This window comes from Tinamus guttatus, unplaced genomic scaffold, assembly GCF_059628265.1.
Source record: "Tinamus guttatus ecotype Peru unplaced genomic scaffold, ASM5962826v1 Tinamus_guttatus_pri_ptg000327l, whole genome shotgun sequence".
Lineage (NCBI taxonomy): Eukaryota > Metazoa > Chordata > Aves > Tinamiformes > Tinamidae > Tinamus > Tinamus guttatus.
Genome location: NW_028288861.1, coordinates 9,914,456 through 9,937,670, shown reverse-complemented (window position 1 = coordinate 9,937,670; position 23,215 = coordinate 9,914,456). Strand labels below are relative to the sequence as shown.

Genomic DNA, 23,215 nt, shown 5'->3' with positions numbered 1-23,215 from the left:
GGAAAAGCACCCTTAAACATCCCCTACGTATCAGGGCTAGTCACCTTTCTCCTACAAACATTCCTCCACTGAAAATAACGAAGTGACTGGTCTTGTCCCAGCAATTTGTCTTGTAGCGCTCTTGACCACTAGCAAAGAGTAAAAAGCACAAATAAAGGGGCAGATATCAGACAGAGGATGCAAATGCCTCCCATTCTCATCTGTGCTGCACACAGCAACAAGCTGCTCTGACAGAAACAAATCTGGGTAGCATGAATGCTGATACAGCACTTCACCTTATCATGTGCAGTCTAGGATCTTCAAGAATGCTATGAAGGTAATATAAGGCTGAATCCATAACCCCACAGGGAAAAGGGAAGCTTGGCAGGAGAAGGGCTTTGCCCTCTAGAGCACAGAGTAAGTCAGTGACCAGGCAAGCACAGACAGCGATGCTCCTGCCTCCAGGGCTCTGATCTGTCTGCTTGACTTTGCTCCTTACAACGTGGTGCTGTTTTGTGATCAGGACGAAACACCTACAGGGCAGATGGGCTAACATCTCACGGACTCTTTTGCTCTGGGCAGTGGGCTAGGTGAGATTGTCAGCTGGTTCTCAAGAGGAGCACAGCACACCAGCCCTTGTTGGTCACCCTCTCCATAAGCACTAGTCACCCTCTCCACAAGTTGGTCACCCTCTGCACAAGTACTAAATACTGCTGCTTTGAATGGGGCCAGATTCTCTGCACCTCGCAGGGACTGTACCCAGCAGAGATCCATGACACCATCAGCCCCGGCCTGTTCAGAGCAAACTGCTTCTACTGGGGAATTAGTTCTCGTCAGTGTATTCAACAAGTAAAATGAATCAATGGGCCTTTTGCAGCCCTCTTGCTGCTTGTGGGTAAATAGTCACACTAGCTCATGAAATCCTCAGTTTGTCTGGCAAACAGTTAAAATATGCTTGGCAGAGGCCCTGGGCTCCATGCTTGCAATACTGCTGGCTAATCCGCTGGATAGGGAGAAAGCCCCAGCACAGCCAAGCACTGGGGAAGAGCCCACACAAACCTCTGCAGTTACACTGCAACCCAAGCCTGTGCAGCAGCATCAGTACTCACCCCTGAGAGCAGAGCAGAGGGGTCTAGGAACAAGCAGTGACAGAGCTCAGTACTCTACCCTGACTGTGCTGCCTCTGCTCAAGCCCTTATTAGCAACACAGCCAACTTCTGCACGCTGTAGAGGCCTCCAAGAGGGCCTTGCTGTTGCACAAGGCAACACTCATTCATGGCATAAAACAGGAGCTCTGCTGGTAAAGCAGAGCAAGGCTGGGCCTTCCCAACAGATCCACCCTCCTCTGCCAGCAGCACCAACTGCTTCAGATCGGCTGGAGAGGACTGGCACCCTGAGCCAACAGTGCATGTCCTGTCTGACCTGCCCGGAGCGAGGAGGTCCTGCGGGCCTCCAACCGGGGCAGATGGGGCACATGCTTGGGCCCTGCAGAAGAGTCACTCAGAGATTCAATGTTACGGTTGCTAGAACCTTTCTTCCCAAGGCACATGCCAAACAACCACATTTGCCATTTGGCCACTTTCATCCCCGTTATTGCCAGCTGAGATGCACACAGACTGCAAAGGATCTGAGCAGAACAAAAAGGGGATTGAGGAGAGGAGCCAGAAAGGGCTAAATATGCAAGGAAATTACCCAAGCCGCTGGCTCTCACTGCATTTCTCTATAGTGTTTTACAAAATCTGATTGTCCAGCTGTAGAAAAGAAGAAAATTGAATTGAGAACTCATTCCAGGTCCACGTCTGGTCTGGCAAATTAGCAAAAGCTGAAAAAGGAAAAAGGATTCAACTTCCCTCTCCCATCATCCTGCTCACAGCCAGGGAGATGCCAGTTGCTTCCCTGGGCCCTCATTTCGATTTCACAAAGTGATATACCAGGTGGAGCTGCCTGAGCATGAAGTAAAAATTACTCTCTTAAGCTTCAGTGGCAACAACACGTGGAGCACAGAGCAAGCTGGACTAGTTCAATTAACCCTTGTAGTTGCAGTTGGGTGAAGCAAGCCCCTTCAGCAATGATAGAGCAATCTGGGAGAGAGTTTTGGAGTTCTCTGTGGTAAAACACTTCCCTTGTAGGGAAAAAGATCCCCTCTGGGTGGCGGGGGGAACAAACACATAAACAACATTCATTTTTTCTTTTAAATGAATCATTTGTGCCCTTTGGGGAATGAAGGCTTCAGAGATCACACAAATAAGACCACACATTCACATTTTGCACATTTTGCTCAGAAAGTGCTCATTCATTTTCAAACAAACAAAACCAAAGTCTTCCCTGAGTTAGTATAAAAGAAGCTCATTAGTTTTTCAGTGGGACCAGTAGACAGAATAGTCTACAGTGGGAGAATGAAACTGACTGAACTTGTTTTGGAACTGCATGAAAATCTAGAATAAATAAACGGTATAAAGTATACAATCAAATGCCAGGTTATTAGCAACATAAGCAATCATTCTAATGTAATTTTCGTTCAGAAGGCATTCCTTTAACTGACCAACATAGCAATCTCTAAAGAGGAGCGTCTGTGACATTTGCTTCTGTGAAGCCCTTCTTTTTTTCAGAGACTTTGCCATCCAGACCTTTTGGTGTCCAGCGCGAACATTTGTTCTGCACACTCACGGGATACGACTCCTGCCTCTGGTAGCTGCACCCAAGCACCTTAAAGAATAATCTTTCAGCTCAAAGATAACACTTACCTGGAATATGATTGACATCTGTTGAGGTGTTTTCATGGTAAGCAGAAAGGGAAAAAAGAAAAAAGAGAGAGAGAGAGAGAAGAGAGAAAAGCCATTAGAGATGCACACAGCAACGCAGTATCCTTGCATGGAAATCAATTTCATGCAAAACCAGAAGTAATTAGGTTTTTTGAAGGCCACCCATCTGCAGTCATGCAAGGGAGAAGGCTTTGATTGCCTCTCCACTGTGCATGTAAAAGCAAGTCCACCATCGTGTCGGTCTGGAGTGAGTTTCTGGAATCAGGTAGATCCAAGCTACGCCAGCTCCTGTAAGAATATTGGTTAAAATATTCTGCTATACGTCACACACAAATGCAAAACAAAGAAACCCAAACTCACCTGCCTGCAGTAGGTTTCCATTGCGCATAAATTCAAGCAAGTTTTCAAAAGAAAAGAGGAACCTGCTCCCCTTTGAGGGGCCATGTGAATTTATGACTCATTCAAAGTAGTCCTGAAGTCTGGAAGAGAGACCATTCCTTTTCATTCCTCCTGCCCATCATTCCCAAAAAAACATCCTTCATTGCAGACAGTGCTGGGGGTGGGGGAGAAACAGTACCAGAAATCTGCATGTCCCACTTGTTGTCTTTTCACAGGATGCTGGATTCAGACCAAGACTGCTTTTTGGAATCAATCACATTACTCCCAGAATAATTGAATCCTTTACAAAGGAGAAGAGCAAGGCTATGTAACTGATTATATTGACCACAGAAGAGGCAAATCTTTCAAGGTAGTATCTGTTTAGGGCAAAGTCCACTAACCCCAGAGAAAACACTTTAAAAAAATTGCCTCTCCCGCATCCTCATAAGTTTAGTCTTGCTCTCAAATAGCTTCACTTATTACAACACCTTGAGGGAGGAACCCCCACAATCTCACAGGATTAGACCAGATCAGTATTTTGACTGGAATGCAGTCCTCCACAGGAAAAATGAACTGGCTTGAGGAAACTGCAGGGTCTAGCCCAGCAGCAGCACTCCTCCCAGACAGCCAGTACCTGGCCCAGGAGCCGTGCTGCCACAGGGATGGCCTCCCACGTGAGGCTTCAAAGCAGCGCGTTCACACTTGGGTTACTGCAGTTCCCAAAGCACTTGTGCCACAAGCCCAGGAGCGTGGGGTGCTGGCTGCCCGGCTACATGCCAAAGTCTACAACATACTCATCCCCCTCACCCCATTTCCATCAGTATTCCCAGCTCCTGTCCAACCTAGGTGTGCACTTGCTTTTCAGTGGTGAGCAAATGACTCCTGTGCGTGTTGCCTTTTTGTTTATGTCTGTTGGTTATTTTTTTGATCACTCTGCAATGGCCCTCAACTTCTTTGAGGAAAAGTGCACCTAGGTCATCACATACTTATCAAGTCACCCTTCCCTAAGGAGTTAATAATCCAAACAAAGCAACACATGAAGAGGGGAGGGACTGCTGCACAGCAGCTGGAGTAATTTCCATAGTGTCTGCTAAACATATATGTCAGATCTAGTGAGTGTTATTTGCTACCTTTCCTTTTTTTAAACACATAACTGTATCCGATATCTGATGTTTTGGCATGGGAACTTGGAAGGACACTGAGCACTGAAATAAGTATTTTAGGTGGGAATAGAAAGCAAGTTTCAGGCAGCAAAGCACGTCCTGAGAATGGAAGGCAATAAGAGGCGAGAGCAAGGGCAAAAGGAAGGAGCAGACTATTTGCTGCACAATGTGAACACGAAGGCAGAGAAACTGTAAGCTCACAGGCAGACTTGAGCTGAGGTGGTGTTTGGGAAATCAGAGCGGTGGTCAGAGAAGACACTCATGCAGTTCGGAAGCATAGGAGGAAGCAGGGAGCAGTACAAGACACCACCACCATTACTGACAAGGAGCTACCTCAAGAGTCTATTCCACACAGGTACAACACTCAGGAGCCACGTTCTGCTCACTCCCACCCAGCCGCATGGGGTAAACACACGAGCAGGGTCTGTCCAACACAAAGGTGGCCATGGCCACCACCAAAGGTCCCGCACAGCAGCGCGCTGAAACCCGCTGTGGCTGCAGCCCGCTCTGCTGTGCCGGGCTGCGGGGCAGCCTCAGCAGGCTGCCCTGCTCCAGGAAGAAGCTGTTGGGGCGTCTGGGAAGGGGGAAGGAGCGGGAGATGGAAAGGGAAAAGACCAGAAAAAGCAAAAGGTGAGCAAGGAGTGAACATGTTGACTACGTCAGAGAAGAGACGGGAGGCTGTCACTGGTAGACTGCTCAAAGTAATGCTTATTTAACAGGACATTACTTTAACCAGTCACAAAGCTGCTCAGGAGGGGAATGATGAAGTGGCAAGAGCTACACAAGGACCTCCCAAGTGGAACTTCCCAGTGGGAAGTAGGAGCGGGCAGCCAGCAAGGGGACCTCCAAGCACCCATGCTTTTTGTTGAGATGTACTGAGCAGGAGGCATCCCTAAACACGACTGATTTTCCCTGCACCTCTTTAGAAAGTCTTTCCCTATACACAGTAGTTGCCATTAAAAGCCATTGTTAGCAATGCTGTGACACTTTGACAATATTTATCTATGCGACAAAGTCATCAGAGTTTTTCCCATAGTAAATACAAAGGAGTTTCTTGTATTGCAGACACCCCCCCCATGTGGTATCTGTTAGCAAATGCTGATTTTCAAATGGTGAAAGTACTCGTGTTTTATTTTAAAGCACATTCTAGAAAGCACTGCTTTTTTGTTTCAGAAAAAATGGCACGCAGCCATTAAGTCCTCACAAAAGACCCTACAATAAATACCCCTGTGGCATACCATTGAAATCACCATGCAAGCCCTTGCAGGAAACCCTCTAACACCACTGTGGTGTAGTTTCCAACTCCATTTTGGTCTGCAATTAAAAGTGTGGTTGCATATATTGATAAAAGGGCTGCTTAACAAGAAGCGCGTTTCTGTGAGGTAGCACTGCACAGCTGGTGGCTCTGCACTTGGAAAAAACCTCCAGAAAGGCAGGGGATAGAGTTGAAAGACAAGCACAGAGAGACCAGCTTTGGGGATCTGTCTTGACTGTCCTTTATCCTGTCACCTGAGACCCTCTCTCAAATCTGGTCATGTTTTCCCAATTTGTTTTGAGGAGAGCATGAAACATGCCCCCAGCTCTCTTCCCACCCATCAGCACTCCCTCTCTCCCACCACACGGGCCGAGGAGATGGTGCTCCCAAGTGAAGCAGGAAACACACACAGGCCATGGCCAAGAGAAAGCCCAGGGACCGTGGGATTCACCACCATGTCGATGGAGGCTGAGCTGCTTCCTCCAGCTCAGAGCATTTCTAGCACAGAAAGGTCTCTTAGCAAAAGACAAGGCAGGGTCTGCTTTATCCTGTATGCAAGGCTCCATTTATTGCACCTTTGTAAAGGGCTGAGCCACAAGCGGATGCCGTTGGCTTCTGTTCTTTGACACCAGAGGTTTGGAAGAGGGACCAAGGAGCTGCTGCTGCACCAGGTGCAGCCCCTGTCATCTGGGAGGGTGGCAGGGGAAGGAAAAGGGTGAAGGACAGCGAAAGGAACGAAACAAAAGTTATTATGGCTCACATCGCTGTTGCCTGTAACAAACATCTGAGGTAGTTTTTATTCTAATACTTTTAACCAGAAGTCTATCAAGAATGCAAAGAGTATAGAGAGTGAACATATCTCAACACCTGGGTGACAGGGACAGATTTTCTGTGCACACCAGCTTCGTGCACCTTGACCTGAAGAGGCCCACTTCAGGTCCCGTCTCCATGGCCTGCTCGACCTTGTTCCCCTTTGAAGGGGAGGACACCTGCCTTCTGGCAGCTGCACAGAGAGCCACCGACTGAACTCACACATCACAGACAGCCGTCAGACAGGAGCATCCTAGGCCAAATGGGAGCTGGTGACCCAGAAAAGAATGGCTCTGTCTTGTGTTACAAACCCCCGAGCTGGCCGGCACCCGGCTCTCTGGTTACCCTCCGTCTCACTGACGGCATGTGGAGGGGACTGGGCAGCAGGCAGAATGCAAAGCAGAGAACTAGAGAGGAGGGAAGGGCAAGAGCTATAAAACTTACACTTTATCCCCCCTCATTGCAAACTCCTTCCCAAATAAAAGTAGATCCTGCCTTTAGACAGAAAAAGGTCCTATTCCTAATCTCTCACGTATGGAGACCTGAAAAAGCATTTCCAGAACAGCTTTGGCTCTCACCATGGTGCACATATAATAGACACATATAGATACAATATCACTACCAGTAGCACATAGAAATAAAAAAGAAATAGCATCTATACTGTATAAACAGCTGCTCACAGTGTTTACTTGGGTAAAGACAGACTCTGTAGCAAGATCAACTCCAAGCATTTGGAAACTATCCTTGAAGTGCTTCTGTCCACAGAGGAGAAACACACTTCAAAGATCATTGCATTCATGGTTAACTAGGTAAAAATCTTGACTCCATTAAATGTATAAAAATGTTAGTAGTTACTTGGAGAGTATGGGGATTTTTCCCTTATGATCACCTAGCATCTCTTCTTTTACCCTGGTGGTAGGATCTATCCCTGGTGTCTTTTCATTGATTCCCAAGAAATTACCACAAAGCTGAATCTGAATTACCACAAAGCTGAATTCTATCTCTTTGGCTGAATGTTCGTGACATTGAAACAAATCCAAGACCATGTCAGCCTGTGATGCCTGTCACTGAGCTGCGTGCTGGGATCATGAGGAACTCACAGCGCTAGCAGGTGTAGCCTTATTGTCTCACTCCAGAAGAATAGGACCCTATAATTTGTGTTAATGGAGTGTTGAACACTTCTGATTTTATTCAGTAGAGACAAGTGGTGACATACACACACAAATTCATTACAATCAATTACATTTCTCTGTGTCCTTTGTCCCACAGGAACTCTTAGGCTTCAGCCTCTCAGGAATAGTAGTCACTTCATATGTTCCATAGAATTGCATACGTTTGTGGTACTGTGCATAGAGCTAATGCTGGGATCCCAAAGCACTTATTAACTGTGAATATAGGACTCATTCATCCAGTACTGAAATGCAGCCAGCAAGTGAAAGAGACAGATGTTTAGCAGCTTATAGCAATGCCATACAACCGTTCAGCATGTCAGAGTTAGAACAAGAACTACTTAAAGAGGCAGAATGAAGCCCTGCTCTAATTCAGCTGATTTTGCTAAAAGTGGCATGTGATTTTAAAGTACTTCTGGTTTTAATGAGGTTAAGGGATTTGATTTCAAATCTTATCTGAATGATTAACATTGATTTGATGCATCCAATGCTCTTCTCCATATTCCATGTGCTTCCATCATTATAAATGTCGTGGGCAGCCTGTGCTCTCCTGGGGGAAAATGTGAGGTTGACTGACATGTGCCCAACTATGTCACCCTCTAAGGCATACGAAGTGTCAGCAAATCCTGCATCTACTAAAGAAAACAGATTCTGCACCTCAAGGGGCTAGGCCTTCTCCTTTCAGGCAGCCGGGATATTCAGGCAGAGCGTGTGCTATAGCTAGAGGGGAGACATTTACAAGCAACTTTGGGTTTGCTACAATCGCCTGTCCGTTTAGGACAGCACTTTCATAACAGCATAGTGTGGAGGGATTAAGTAAGCCCACTGCTTTCAAAACCAACGTGCAGAATTACTTAGCTCCAGTAACTGAAAAAACAAAAACATCTTAGAGAAATGAATTTATAATAATCTCTCTAATTAACTCTGTATCATTACTATTCTTAGATAAAGCTTCTCACTGATTTCATGGCTTTCAGTGAAAGCACCATCATCTCCCACACATCCCAACACACACGCTCATGTATATTCCTTAGGGCCCTCACTACATTGCTAGGAAAAGAGCCAGTTTTCCTGTAGCCTGCTATTAGCAAAAAATGCAACTGAAATTTAATTACTCAGCGTCCTCTGAACAATCTGTTGATCGTCACTTAAACTGCCTAGATGCATTGCCTGAGCACTCCAGGATGAAGCTAATTTCTGCTTCTTCCTACTGCCTGGCAGCTGGAGGAGAGGATTTGCTCCCTGCTATTTTTCTCAGTCCCCATGCAGCGAGTTGTACCCACCGTTTGGGCACAAGATACATGAACTGTGCATCCTCTGAACGGCAGCAACAAGCAGAAGAAAACAAACTGGAGTTTGTGTTCAGTGCAGATGGAAGAGGCTTACAATGTGGAAAGAGAAGTTTAGGTTTAAGATGACAAAAACTTAGCAGAAATAGGTTACTGAGGCCATGGAGTAACTCAGCTACCAAGAGTTGATAACCAGCATCAGAAAGATTTACACAAAAATCTCTCATTAATTTTTTAGATACACCTGATCTTGCCTTGGAAAAACTAGTTGGCCCTTGAGACCCCTTCCAATTCCACTTTCTATGGTTTTATTATTTGAATTTGAAAAGCACTCTCCCCAGGCAATCTCATCAGTAGCAGGTGCTAGGCACCCGGACACTACTAGTGGGCCTCTGAGAGGAGTCAAGTGCTCAAGAAGTCAAATAAAAAGATAAAACACAGGGTAACCTTACTCCCAGCTTCCAGCGATCAAGAGACTGGTGGAGGCTGCATTGTGATCAAAATGTTTCATAGTCTGTGATGGACTTTTTCTATGAATTTGTCTAGTCTCCTCCAGAACTAGAATTTCTGCAGTACAAAACAGCACTTCTATTTGTTAATTTGAAACCAGCAGCTGATTATATCACTTCGGGCATTCCCTACTTACTGTTTTGTGAATAGATAATGAAGAGTCACTTCTTATTCACCTTCTCTGAAGCACTCTTGGCTACAGTGACCTGCCTATCTGTTGCCTTAGTCACATCTCTCCTAAACCAAAGAGTGCTGGTCTATCAAGACCTTCCAAACAGAAACAATTCTGTGACTCCAGTGAAAAGGCAATCTACAGCAGGACTAGCATTCAATTTTAGCCTTGGGTCAGTTGTACTGGGCAATCTGTGCATCCACTATATTTTAATACAGGTCTAAATCCGTTAAAGCCTGTCTCTCCCTGATGGACAAACGTTCCTACTCAGTCTGGACAATGATGAAGAAACCAACAAGGACAAAGGTATTTTTCTTGTCAAAAACACAGGCTGGCAATTTAGTAAATAAGGAATATAGGCTGACTTGTTTAAGCATAGTCTAATACCATGATAACTCTCTGGAGGTCTTCCTTCCTTATTAAGCCCTGGTGTGGATTCAGAGCCCCCTTCTCTTTCCATTTACCAGTGCCATGCACACGACCTCTCAAGAGAATCATTCTCTCTAGGATCCACCTGCAACACTTAAGGAAAAAAGGGAGGAGGAATCCTTTCAGCTTAGCTCAGATACTACAGGAGAAATAAATCAGGTCACAGTCAAACACAAACACTGGGATGGTGAGTGCACACACCATACACAGTTCTTCCACAAACACATCTACTTGGCATTCGCTGTTCCATGTAAACAGAAAAAGTTACCCTTTGGTTCACTACATTATAAACTACAAATGCCAAAACTTCTTCCACACAAGTGGCCATGGCCATGCTCAGGAGGAGAAAAAAAAAAAAAAAAAAAAGGCTGTAAGATTTTCCTGCTTTTGCTACAATGCTTGGAACCACTTCATATAAACCTTCCGGATATTGGCAAAGTTGCTTAGAAAGCACTTTAACATTTTCATAGGTCTTCTTCAGTGGTAACAAGATGATTTGTATTTCCCTCCCAATAATTCCAACGTGGCTGCAATTAGAATCTACGACGTTTAAAATTAATGCAGGTAGTAGCAATGCATATTACACTTCTGTAACATTACCCAGACATCTCTGTACCTGCTTCTGTGCAACCGTTTATGCCTGGAAGCTCCCACCCCCTCATTCAGATTTTGCTTTAAGGTAAGAGCCTTTCCCTTCCCAAAGCCTTTCAAAAACTAATTGCAGATAGAGTTAACATTCTTACAGACAGCTGCTTCCTCATGTTCTAACTAGAGTTGAAACTAGTTTCCCATAATAAGCCCAAGTTTTCTCTCCAATTTTGACTTTAACAAGGACTGGATCAACTCATGTGACACTTCAGTGGCTGCAGTGCATCACAAGAGAGATGTTCTTCAAAGCTGGAGGTGACTCACACAATATACCTTAGGGATACAGGAGCCAGACTTGTTCCTACAGACTTTCTTTTTCAAGTGATGCAGGTAGCAGGAAGAGATAGCAACGGGATGGATTTCCCTGAAGTGTCCTGGAAGGAGGTATCCCCATCCCCCAGATTCAGTGACACAGCTGCTGCTTCTCAGATCCAGCAAAAAGGATAATGCTTGAAGGTTAGCAGGATATAAAAGTGACAGGGAGCATGCTGATGATGACGCACAACAATGGACTTCTCCATGCTGACCACAAAAAAATTACCTATTTTTGATCAGTCTCACAGCTACTCTAAAGTGAGCCAGACATCAGATTAGGAAGCTTAAACTAGTTATTTACTGCATGTGCTCTGCTATCTGCTCAAAGTACTGAAATTGGGTTCATAGCATTTCGCATTTAGCGTCATGATCTGCAAGAGTGACACACAGACTGGGAACTACAGCATTGCCCACCATATGTTGCAGAAAAAGGGTACCTTCTCTCCTATTGAGCAAGAACCTGTGGGCAAGCTAAATATTTTCACCTCCGTTTTGCTCTCAGACCATCACTATGACAGCTACCAAAAGCATTTACTACCTCAACACCCATCACAAATTGTGCCTGCTCCATTCCTCTCTTACAAACAAAAGGTGATGGACGAGAAAGAACTGTGGCATATTCCCTGTGACATATACAGTACTGTGGATATTCAATAAATAGTAACACAAAAGAAGGAAAAGGAGTTAACATAGGCAGATTTAGGAGGAAAAAAAAAGTGGTAAGTAAGCACAGAAAGGGCTTGTTAAGCCTATGAAGTGACCCAGGTTATAATGTATTTGCTGTAAACAGCCAGTGAATTAATAAAACAAACCCCTCGATAAGTCTGGCAGAGTTATTAGAGGATGCCAACATTCCCCCGCAGCGTAATCTGAAGACGCAGAGCTGGAAGCACACAAGGCCATGACTGGCCTAGCAGGCCGACTGTGGAGGAACAGAAAGGGGGGACCCTTTTCCAAATGTACCTAACAACATTCCTGGAGCATGTTGCTTGTGCACCTGAGCACGTACCTGCTCTCGCAGAAGGTGCTGGCCATGGCGAGGAGCAGATCCCACCCCACCATGCTCAGCTGCTGAAACCCACACACGGAAGAGCTGGCTGCTTGTGAAGCCACTGGGGGCAAGGAACAAGCCTTCATCCTCCAACACCTGGCACTTGCCAGCACTGTTTGCCAACACTCCTCCTTTATAGGACTGCAGCATCCAAAGACAAGAGGGATGCAGGACATCCATCTGTGGACATGCACATGTTCCTAGATAGAGGTGGTGCCCTCCAAGTTGAGAGGGAACTTTAGCAGACTCCATTCATTAGGCCAGATTTGACATCTTCAGTATTAGGGTGTCACTTTGATGGAAGGTCTAACCAGCATTATCACTGGACCACTGAAACCAACTCATGCAAACAATGCTACTCTCCTCCTTATGATCCCTGAGAATTACACAATTTACATTTATCAATTCCTATTGAAAAAAAGAGAGTGTGGTAGAAGAAATAGTTTCTATCTTCTTCCTCAATATCAATCATACCTAATAAAGACTGAATTTTAGGTTTGTTACTTACAAGATTCAGACTGTATTTATTCGTAACTCAGTTCTAAGGGAAGGACTCATCAGAACAGGCTGTCATGCCCACCAGGCACTACAATTTGTACTTCAGTAGATCCCTCTGGTCAAGAACCTGCTCACAGTCTCCTGTTGCAAACACAGTTCTCCCTGAATCGCCTACTGATTTGGAAATAAAGACCATAATCTTGAAATTTACTTGGTATCCTTAAGGTGTTTAGCATGGCTCTGGGTTTCATATAAATAAGTATCAACAGATTATTGATGCATTCTTTCCACTTCCAAGTAGGATGGAGTTCCAGTTTGACTGTGAAGTGAGAACTCTATTTATTACACATAAAAATATATAGTGCACGCTCCTCCAGCTTACAATAATCACCCTAAATACAGCATGAGTAATCAAAAGAAGTGGATCTTTTTTTCCTCTCCCTCCTACATCTACATATCATTTTTAGAGTATATGTTAGTGGGTTTTATTTTCCATGTTATTGCTGTATTTGCTGCCACAAAATATATATTTAAATTAAACAGAAGTCATCAAGAGGTTCTGTTGGAAGCATTTGCTTTGTTTATTGCTGAAAGTTGCTGCTTCAAAAAGAGTAACTGCTGACTTAAGTAAATGTGAAACATAATGATGGGAAACAGCTGCATTCTCCATCTTTCAAAACGCTGGATTTTCTTAAATGAATGTCTAAATGCAGACCTCAGCCTGCAGCGGGATCCATGAAGATGCAGATTCAACTGCATAACAACAGGCTGGGGTCAGGTCACCACACACCCATTGAAGTTGGCAAGAGGTGAACACTGAACGGAGTCAAACTAGGCGCTGCCACGCCAAAGAAATGTCTCTGGTTTTGCGTGCACAGTCCCACATCCTTTTGATTATTGTATTAACATAACCGCATAAGCTCATACATATCTAGAACAACAGGAAGAAAATCTGAAATTATGTAAGGGAAAAAGCTATGTTTTTTATTTGTATTGTTAAAAAAAAAACTTAAAAATTCTTTTTCAATTTCTGAAAAAGAATTACGCGCAATAAATAGTGAGCATGCTCACTTTCTCAGGTCTGTTATATACAAAAGACACAGCTGAGCAACACGAATCTTTTCACCCCCAAGACATCAACTCAAACCACTGTAAGCTGACAGAAAGACATCATCATTCCCAGTTGTCGTTGCCTAAGTGAAAGAGTTGGGTGGATTCCTCAGTTCGTAATCCGGCTCATTTCTGAATCCAGAGGAGCTACCACCACAATTGGCTTATAATACCACATAAACATGTTCAACACTGCACAAACCAACCAAAAAAAGACAAGTTCCCACACCAACGAGACTCACTGACAAACACAGTGCCAAACACTGACACTAACTGATACCTTCCTGAGGTCTTAAGCACAGGAGAAAAACAAACATACAAACAAACAACACCAACAAACCAATCTTTTTTTCTATTCTTCCTAAAGAACTTCTGTGCAGCAGGGCTGTGCTATAGCGTCAGGATAGAAAATGGAAACTCTTGCCAGCTGCATGCTGTGTGAGCAAAGGCTGCCACACGTCCTGCAGCAACCTCGATTCTTCAGCAGCGGAGAGTCTAACTCTGAGCATTTGCACTCCACAAACACTGAGAAGGAATCTCAGGACCAACAGTGAATGTCAGGCTGTGCTGCAATGCTTGTAGCTCCCTGCTTAAGGTGAGGTCATGGAGAGCCATAGACCTCTCATTTCCCACAGGTCAACACCACACTGCTGCACAAGCCATGGAAAGCTGTTCAGCCTATACTGATTACATCTTAAAGGACCTCATTTTCTGCAAGGTGAGTAATCAGTCCCATGATAAACAGCTAATAAAAAGCTTTCTTCACCAGTGAGACACAGATCTGAAACAAAACAACATTCTTTAGGGAGCAAAGACACAATTCATCTTCAGATCCCTGTGATGGCCATGAGCACTAATGATGAGGGATTTGGAAGAGAGACTCTATCTTCTTCTCTAATTACTAAAGGGGAAATGTCTGTTTTCTCTTCAGGAATTTGTTCGTGTGGATCCCACTGGAAATGACTGGCAAGCAGTATCCCTCCAGCACAGAAGGAACAAATTATTTCAGCCATATTAAGGTGTGACTAAAAGTAACATTTTCCTGAACTGGTATCTGACCTAGCAGCCTTGTGAAGAGCATAATGCTTAACAAGAGTAGAAAAAAAAAATCAATCTGCACTTCTACCTTGCAAACTGGTTGCAGAAGTGGGCAGTAGCATCAGATTATGAGTCAGTAAAGCACGCCCAAGTGTGCAGAAGAACACAAGTAGAAATTATGTCTCTAATGAGAAAGCAAGATCGGAGATCCTGAAGAATTTTGCTAGTACTGAATTTCAAATAGGTTAAGAGATCTACTGCAACTGCCTAAGTATATGATATGCTGATACTGTTGCAAGGCAAAACCTGAAAACTTATTTATTAGTCCAGCATTTTGCAAGAGCAACAGGTAGGTACCATTTCTAGTACCAGAAGCTTTTGCAGATTCCTATTGCTTTAAGTAAAACAGGTACTGTGAGATGCAACTCCTCTTGAATAAGAACTTACTGGTTTGTATGACAACCTTCTGAATCTTTAAGGAGCAAACTGGTAGTAGTGCTCAATTGCTCACCTCCCCTTCTGTCAGGCACAGCAGCTACTCGACTAAGAACATTACTGGCATGCGGTTCTGGCAAACCTCCAGGTGAGCCAGTAGAAGGGTGAGGGCCAGCTGGACACCTCCACAGGTGTGAAAAGTGTGTCATTCAGTAAAAGGTGATCAGGAATATCATAGCTTTGTACCACCTGATCTTGGATATTAGCCAACACATTAGAAGAAGCAGTAGAAAACTGCAAAGTTGCAAACTGAAGCCAACAAAAATCTGGCAAGGAATCCAGGTTCAGACAGTGTATAGAGCAGCATTTGGAATGCCTAGTATTTTCCCTTGTAAACAAGTCTGTCATGGGAGATTTGCATCAACATAACATGTATAAGAATATTTATAGACACTTCTTCAGCAGCCACCAGTTGCTGGATAATTTAAATCTGGTGAGGAAGCTGACCAGCTTGGAGGTGTAGAGCAACAGGATTATTTTGTGTTGATGGCACTATACCCAGAGCGTGATGACTTCCCAACAACAGACCAATTGAGTACATCTCCCTAGGTGTTTATAATGTATCATCATATGGACATATTGCCCACCAGCTGTGCCACAACAAAATTGTGCAGAACAGGCAGAAACACTATTCTGGCCAGACTGGCAACTTTCTATCCTAACATGCTACCACGGCTTCATCTCCTAGGTAGGTTGGCACACTACCAACCACTGCACATAGCTCAAGCAGATACCCTTCCCAGGCCTGGGTCACAACCATCGTCACTGCTGGGGGAACAAACAGGAGCATCCTTAAGCATCTCATGCTTAATATACAACAGTGGCACCTTGCCTTGTCACCACAGTGGCCATAGGATGTGAGATGTCCTCTGCCAGGCTGCCTTGGCCAATTTCATCTTTGATACTGTCTGAAAACTCCTTTCAGGATGTGATGCCATCCTTCGATCTTTCTTCAGAGTCACATTAGATTTTGACCATCCCTTATAATTTTGTGCCCTATGGGAACTTCTTTAGGAAATTAATAACTCTCTCCTCTAAAGAAAATCCTGTTACCAGAAGTAATGACTGTAGGCATGTTTAATCCCATAGGAAGAACTGTTATCTCTTCTCTGCTCGGTTCACACTGGGTACTACCTGACTAGTTTTGTCAAAGAGCATAGCCAAATGGGTCCAACTTATTACTACAGCAATTTTGGTTGGACCCTTTCACATCCTCTCAGCTATACTCCATGTCTTGGTCTTCACAATCTCTGAAACTGTTAACAGCTTCTAAATACTTAAAACATTTTAATATACTCTAGTCTACATGATACTACTTCACCATATAGCAAAGATGCAACTCATCCTGTGGTTACAAGCATTTCTACTGCTTTGTTGCTAGGTCTTACTCTTCCCAATCTTTCCCCATATCAGTGTGGGGAGATATTTTGCTTTATCTCAAATGCAGCAAAAACTAACTTCTTCACGACTGTATTTGTAAGCTCCAGACCACACTGGAGTGCATGGTCTCATGACATAGTTTACAGCTGGTCAGCTGGATACTGGCGTGAATAGGTGAATCCTGCCAAGGTTTGAGGCAGAATCTAGCATATGTCTCTAAATATGAGCAATGCTGAGACTGCTTTGGTGCTGCCGTTGCAGCATGTGAGCTACATGAGCTCTGGTTGTTTTCTCAGTGCTGCCTTCTCCATATTACTTTTTGCTTTCCTATCTGTTAGAAGAGACCCTGGCTGAAGCCACCTCACTTGCCAGAAGAAGGCTGTTCCAGCAGATGGAGCTTTTACCTCATGTCTTGCAACTTGCGCATTCTTTTGGAGAATGACAACCAGGTATCTGCGCCTCCGAGATTCCCTGACACAGAAGAGACTCTTATTGTGTCCATCCCTTATACTGATTAACCCTAGAGATATGGAGAGCCTTAAAGCTAGTAGGCTTTGAATCCCAGAGGGCTCTGGTCAGCCAGAATCAGTTCAGACACACAGGGGCTGTACATAGCAAGTGGTCTAAAAGGTAACAGACAGCTACAATGATTTTCTTAGAAATGAGTTTTGCCTGACTGTGTTAGACATGTTCCAGTTTCTAGCTCTCCATCATAAGGCCTGGAGGGAAATGAAGGAGGGTCAAAGCACCTCTATGCCTTCACATGAAAGGAAAGGGATGCTCAAGAACATATGGAACCATAGTGATAGAACATAGTGATACCTGAAGACCTGGAAGACTTCTGTCTTCAAGGCCAACTCCAAATGCAGAGGAATGAGAAGAAAACTGATAAGAGCAGAAAAGAAAGAGATGCATGCATTGCTGCATTGTTCTTATACCCGACAAGACTCCTGGGACATATCTGAGAGTTAAGAAGATGTAAGGAGCTTGTCCAGGTGACCAATTTCAGCAATCAATCAAAGATTAAAAGGAAGGAGATTTAGAACTCTGCTAGCAGATGTTCAGGGATTCAGATCCTAAAGAGATGTTGGTATCTCACTTAGCTGAGAACAAGCATAAGAAGCAAATGCAAACGTAGAGGTCGGCTTTCCAAATAGATGCCTTAACAGCTGATCAGCTTTGCATGTTTGGGTAGCCCTTCCACCTCATACATGCAGAGGTCAGGTTTTCCCTTGCTGACTAGCCTTCTTTTTCTCCTGTTGGTGAGCCCAACCCCCAGTCTCCCACTGCTTCCCCTCCCAGTGCCAGCATGCAAAGCTGGCCTGGCTAGTCACAACCGGGAGGCTCTTCCCCTGCCAGCCGTGATTGTTCTGACAGTTCTGCTTCCTCCTCACATCATCTGTCATCTCCCTTCTTCCACCTCCCCTTCCTGAAACCAGCCTCACGGTCTACCACGCTAGGGCTGGGGTCAAGAGAAACAGCACCAGAGTCAGGGCGCTTTCTGCTTACTTTCTACTCCTGTGATGAGCTCAACAGAGCTGGGGTCAAGCCAGAATGGGACCATTAAGCTTGAGGAAAAGCAGGAAATATTAGTAATAGGAAATAGTTGGAAATTGGGAAATAGTAATGCCAAAAGCTGCTACAAAAATCAGCTCATCATATTTCAGCTTCAGGGAAAGAACAGCTGGAGCTGCAATGTTCGAGCATGGCTTGGCTCACAGAGGACTGCCAGAAACATTTATAGGAATTACAGAGCGTTTTTGCTCTTCTGGGGACGACTCTCCAACCATCTATCACAGAGCTAATTGCTCTAGCAATACACCTCAGTCTGGACTGGCCACTCTCCCTTCTTTGAGTATCCTGGGATCCGCTTTGACAGCGCTACCAACAAATGTCACTCCTGATCTTGGCATTGCCTGTTGTTTTAGATCTGTTTCCTTCTGACCTAGTTCTGCTGATGAGTCTTATAACAGGCCTGAAGGAATTCCAGTTATGTGCTTCCTCACAGCACTAGCAAGTAACTTTCTGTTGTGTGTTGGGCTAAAATTATCCATAAGTAACGCCCACAGCCTCTATTAATTTTATTTAAAGAATAGCCTCTATAATAAGTGTCAAGTAAGGATCCACAGTCACCTCTGAGCTGAGGAGTTGTACTCACACTGCTAAAGGCTATCTAGTAAAAGAGAGTATCATTTGGAGGTCAGTATGGTTAAACACAGTACTCCATGTTTATAAATAAAATTAATAAACACCTCTTAGCTGAAGAGCCTACACTCCTATCTCCCCAGCACACTACCATTTCAGGAATAAGAACGTGGGCATTGTGTCCCATATGCCATCATCTTTGTTTCATGCAGTTGTTCTGCTCATTTGGGTGCCTGTTGTTTGCCAGGCAACCATGTTCAAGGGCTAACATCACAAATGGGCCTTACTGGAACTACTTTTTGTGCTTAAAATTGAGACTTTTAGGGAAATAAAAAGAATTCTTTAACAACAATCTGAGGTACTCAAAGGAAAAAAAAAAAAAAACCAGAAATTCTTCTTTCCATGTTATCTTTTCCCAAAGTAACTAACCAAAAATCAATAACCCCTCATAAAAATCTCTTCTGTCTCCACCACATATTAGCAAACCCTAGAAAGATTAACGTTCAGCAGGAAAGCAGAGTTACAGTAAAGCATCACCTTGAGCAGTTTACAGAAGTGCAGGTGGATGCAGGAGGAGGTGCCCCTTTTTCACCTCCTCTAGCACCTTCCATCCCAAAGAAATGCTCAGTATAGCATTCAAAGAGCTGGAATTGATCTTCCAGCTTGCTGCTACTGATGAAATCATATACATTTCTACTTGAATAATTTAAAGGAACTGGCTTTTCTCCTTCCAATTTCCCTTTCCTGGTTTTCTCCTTCCAATTTTGAAAGGGTATAATAAGGAAGACATAAATTACAGTTAAAAAAAAAAAAAAAAAAAAAAACGAAAAAACTTAAAACTAAAACAACCTACTTTTCCTCTTTAGTGACTACAAAATCCCACTAATTAGAACCACACACTGCTGAGCCCAGTCCAGATAAGGAACAAGATGACTGGTTCAAAGTGGTTTCTGCTGACTGAGTTACAAGGACAACAGCCAACAGGAGCAGAACTTATTGCATATGGACAATCCATTCTGCTAGAAAGAATTGAGATCTGAAGTTTCAAATGAAGTTTTACAAGAATTCCTAAGCCCAAAGCTCCATTCTAGCTCCATGTTGACTGTAAAACACCATATTACGCTGCTTTTATAGCATACTTGGATTAAAGATGATAAAATACCATATTGTTTAATACTTAGGATTTAGTGTTCTGGATTCCAGTCCCACTATAGGCAGCTTCTGACTCGATACCCTTGAATAACTCACCTTCTGTTTGCCTCTCTGTTTCTCCCTCAGTAAAATGGAGATAACATGCATTTCACAGCATAACAGTGATGTGAAGGTTGACTGATTTATCAGTAGTTGCGAGATGCTTAGGAATACTCTGATGAAACGTGCCACGTGTGTGCACAATTTATTATTAACCTGACAGCATTTTAGCTCTTTTATTTTCCTGCCTTGCAGACAATTCAAGTGCAGGATGCCTGAAGCAAATGTGAATGGATGCCATGTGGCATTTTGATTGTAGCAGGTACTATCATTTAATTCTGCAATTCACAACCTTAACACCGCATTACAACAGATCTTTGGCAATTAATTTTTTTTCTTCATGCTGTTTTAAAAAAAGACTATTTGAACAGTTCTGTTTTTTATTTCAGTATCAGATCATTAAAATTGTTAAAGGCAAACACAGACAAAGAAATAATGTCAAACAAAAATATGTTCTTTGGGCCAGATCTTTAGAGGACATAAGGATGGAAAGAAATATTATATGAAGGTAAAATAATTAAAGTTACATAAGCAATTTAGAAGTCCAAATCTGTCATAGGACTCCAAGGTGCCTGGGTCATTTTTCTAAACTGGGACTTAAAAGCAATGTTCTTCAAAACTGACAAGACACACATATCTAAATAGCTATGGTTGCATTTCTTATTCAAGTGTATCTTCCAACAGTATTAAAGAAGGCTTTGTTTGAACAAGCAGCACTTGGTGTATGCGCTTAGTTTTAAGACAAATATTATTAATTTGATCTGACCAGCAAAAAGACATTTGGTACAATGATTGGCATATTCAATATATTTTCTATAAAACAGCTCATTAGTGACAACATATTTGCAAGTTGGAATTGTTCAGGGATCCACATTCTGCAAGGCAGTCATTCCTTCACAAGCAGAAAACAAGTGGGAAAGTGTAAGGGTAGAAAATAGAGCAGATGAAATGTACATTTTGTTTCCTACCATCCTATCACTCCCAGATCTGAACAGTGGCTTAAATTGTTTTAATCATTCTTCCAACAGCAACGTTCAGTTGGGTTGGAAGGGGAGGGAGAGAAGGGAAAAAAAAAAAAAAAAAAAAAGGGGGGGGAGAGAGACTAATTTCAACCTCAGAATAAAATCAATGGAGACTGGTACAAATGCCCCGAAGAGTGGGATAGAAATTCATGGATTTTTAAGGCCAGAGGGAGCATCATATAGACATAAAACAGAGCAGTGACATCCACGGTAAATAGTAGCATGGCTATAATTAAACAGCACTGACAAATGAGGCCTGAAATCACAGCCAATTGTTCTCCGGAGATAGAGGATCTGTTACTTAGTACCTCAGTTTAGCTACCTCCTGCCTCAGGCAAACTGGGAGTCTCCACACTGGCAGTGGCAATGGCAGGGAATGCATCCCGGGGTACAAGAATGGCTGTCACACCAAACTTGCACAGTTCCCAGGTGACTGTTACAAGCAGAGCCTTGCTCATCCAGCCCAAGCCAAGCCAAGACTGCATTTGAAAGGACATTTCTTGCACAAAGGGATATTTGTTATGTTCCTCAGAAATGTCCAGTCCTCATGTCCATCTACATTACAAGCTAATTCAGTTCAACTACTGAAAAGCTCAGAATGACTGATCCCAACTTCTCTAGCCATGGTGGTTCTTCCTCAGTATGTGTGCCTTCCTATCTTCACCATCACTGTTCAAAGACTGCCCCACTGAATGGACTGCCATGTCTGAGAAGGACAGGGGATCCTTTCGCAACTGTGAAAAACCCATCCCGTTTGTGTCCAACCAAGACTACACCTTGGGCCCTTGATTTAGTAGAGCTTCTGATCAACACCACTAGCTGCAGATCTGTCACTTCAATTTACCTTAACGTTAACAGTGCTTCCTGCCACCCTTTCTTCCTGGGAAGTTTCAAAGGGCACTGATGTGACTCATCACCCTACCCATGATCCAAGCTCCTCTCATTGTCCCAGAGACAATGGAGACATGGAGAAATCTGCTCTCCTCTCTGGTCAAGTCTAACCTGCTCTTGGTCCTTTCCTTTTGCCTCCAGTTTTGGGCCTAATAGTTCCCCAAGTCACGGCAGAACAGGGTTGAGTCCACAGGCTTTTATTAAAGCTTCCTGGTCTGCGTGGGTGCATATGTCCACTCCCCAAAACATTGTTACTTTTTAACAATATATTATAGTTTATCAGTAGTAAAACCACATAAGGGACACTGATATCAGTAAGTAATAAAATACAGTAAAGGCAGATACCTAAATGATACAGATTACATTTTAAATGCAAAGCCAGAATCCAGAATTTCTACCAAGTAAAACATACTTTTTTGCTGTGCAGACTTCCCTCAAAAAAAATCATTTTTTTCTAAAAATTTTGATTTGATGAAAACTACATTTCTCATAAGGATTTTTTTTCAACCTGTTTTTCATCTGATGTGTCTGAACTGCTGAAAATATTACACCATATCTCCTTCATTTAAACATGTGACAGGATAAGAGAGTCAGAAAACACAGTGCCTTACAAAGAAGTTCACCTACAAGGTCCAAAGTAGAGAAATACATAACTTATTTATGTTTCATAGTTGTTCAAGCACAACAGTTTTGGGAATTCTGCTACAGTTCATCACTAACTGAAGTAGTTCAATTCACGTAAGAAAGTAGAAAATTTATGAGGAAACAGCCAAGTCAATAATCTAAATTATAATTTGTTCATCAGAGCCCTAATGCTTGCGTTTGTTTCACTGTTTTGTTTGTTTTTTTAATTCAAAACACAGACTGCCAGCAGCATAGGGCCCATTAGAGGAACACAAAAGAAAGAGCATTTTGCCATTTTCAGCAGCATCCAACACTTTCCTGGAAGGTCTTCCACCCAGCGATGGACCTGCCGCTGCAGCGCTGTCATTCTGTGCCTGTGCTCCCTACTGCCCTGACCACACAGCAACCAGCACCTGAACCAGCACATTTCAAACTAGACCAGCTCTTCCCACATGAATTGCCCCTCACTGCTAACACTAATATAAGTGTATGTCCAGCTCTGCTTATCCTGCAGGATGAAGCAAGGCTACATCTTCCAGCCAGCTATATATCAAACACGTATCTTTTGTTGCGTTCATTGACTTGCTCTTTTTCCCCTTTACCAGCTGAAGATGCTAAGTCCCATGGTCCTCCCCAGCTACTCCATCGGCCCAGGAGGAGTCACGCAGACTCGTCCCTCCATACGGCCCCATCTCCACCAAGCCAGCCCAGGGCAGCCCACACTGAACCACCCAAAAAGGACAAAAGGCAGAGGGAAAGGCAGTGACCTCTGGCTCCTTCCCTGTCTTTTTTTTCTTTCAGGTGGTCCTGGACAAACAATCTAATATTTTC

At 43.6% G+C, this 23,215-nt stretch overlaps 1 protein-coding gene across 1 annotated transcript in view; it reads right to left on the bottom strand.

Annotated features, from left to right (window-relative positions):
• NRXN3 (neurexin 3) overlaps positions 1-23,215 on the bottom strand; it is a 901,920-nt gene that overhangs the window by 822,643 nt on the left and 56,062 nt on the right. Inside the window, exon 3 of the mRNA XM_088529330.1 lies at positions 2,724-2,741. Within this exon, the coding sequence (XP_088385456.1) occupies positions 2,724-2,741 (18 nt within the window). The remainder of the gene's footprint in view (positions 1-2,723; positions 2,742-23,215) is intronic.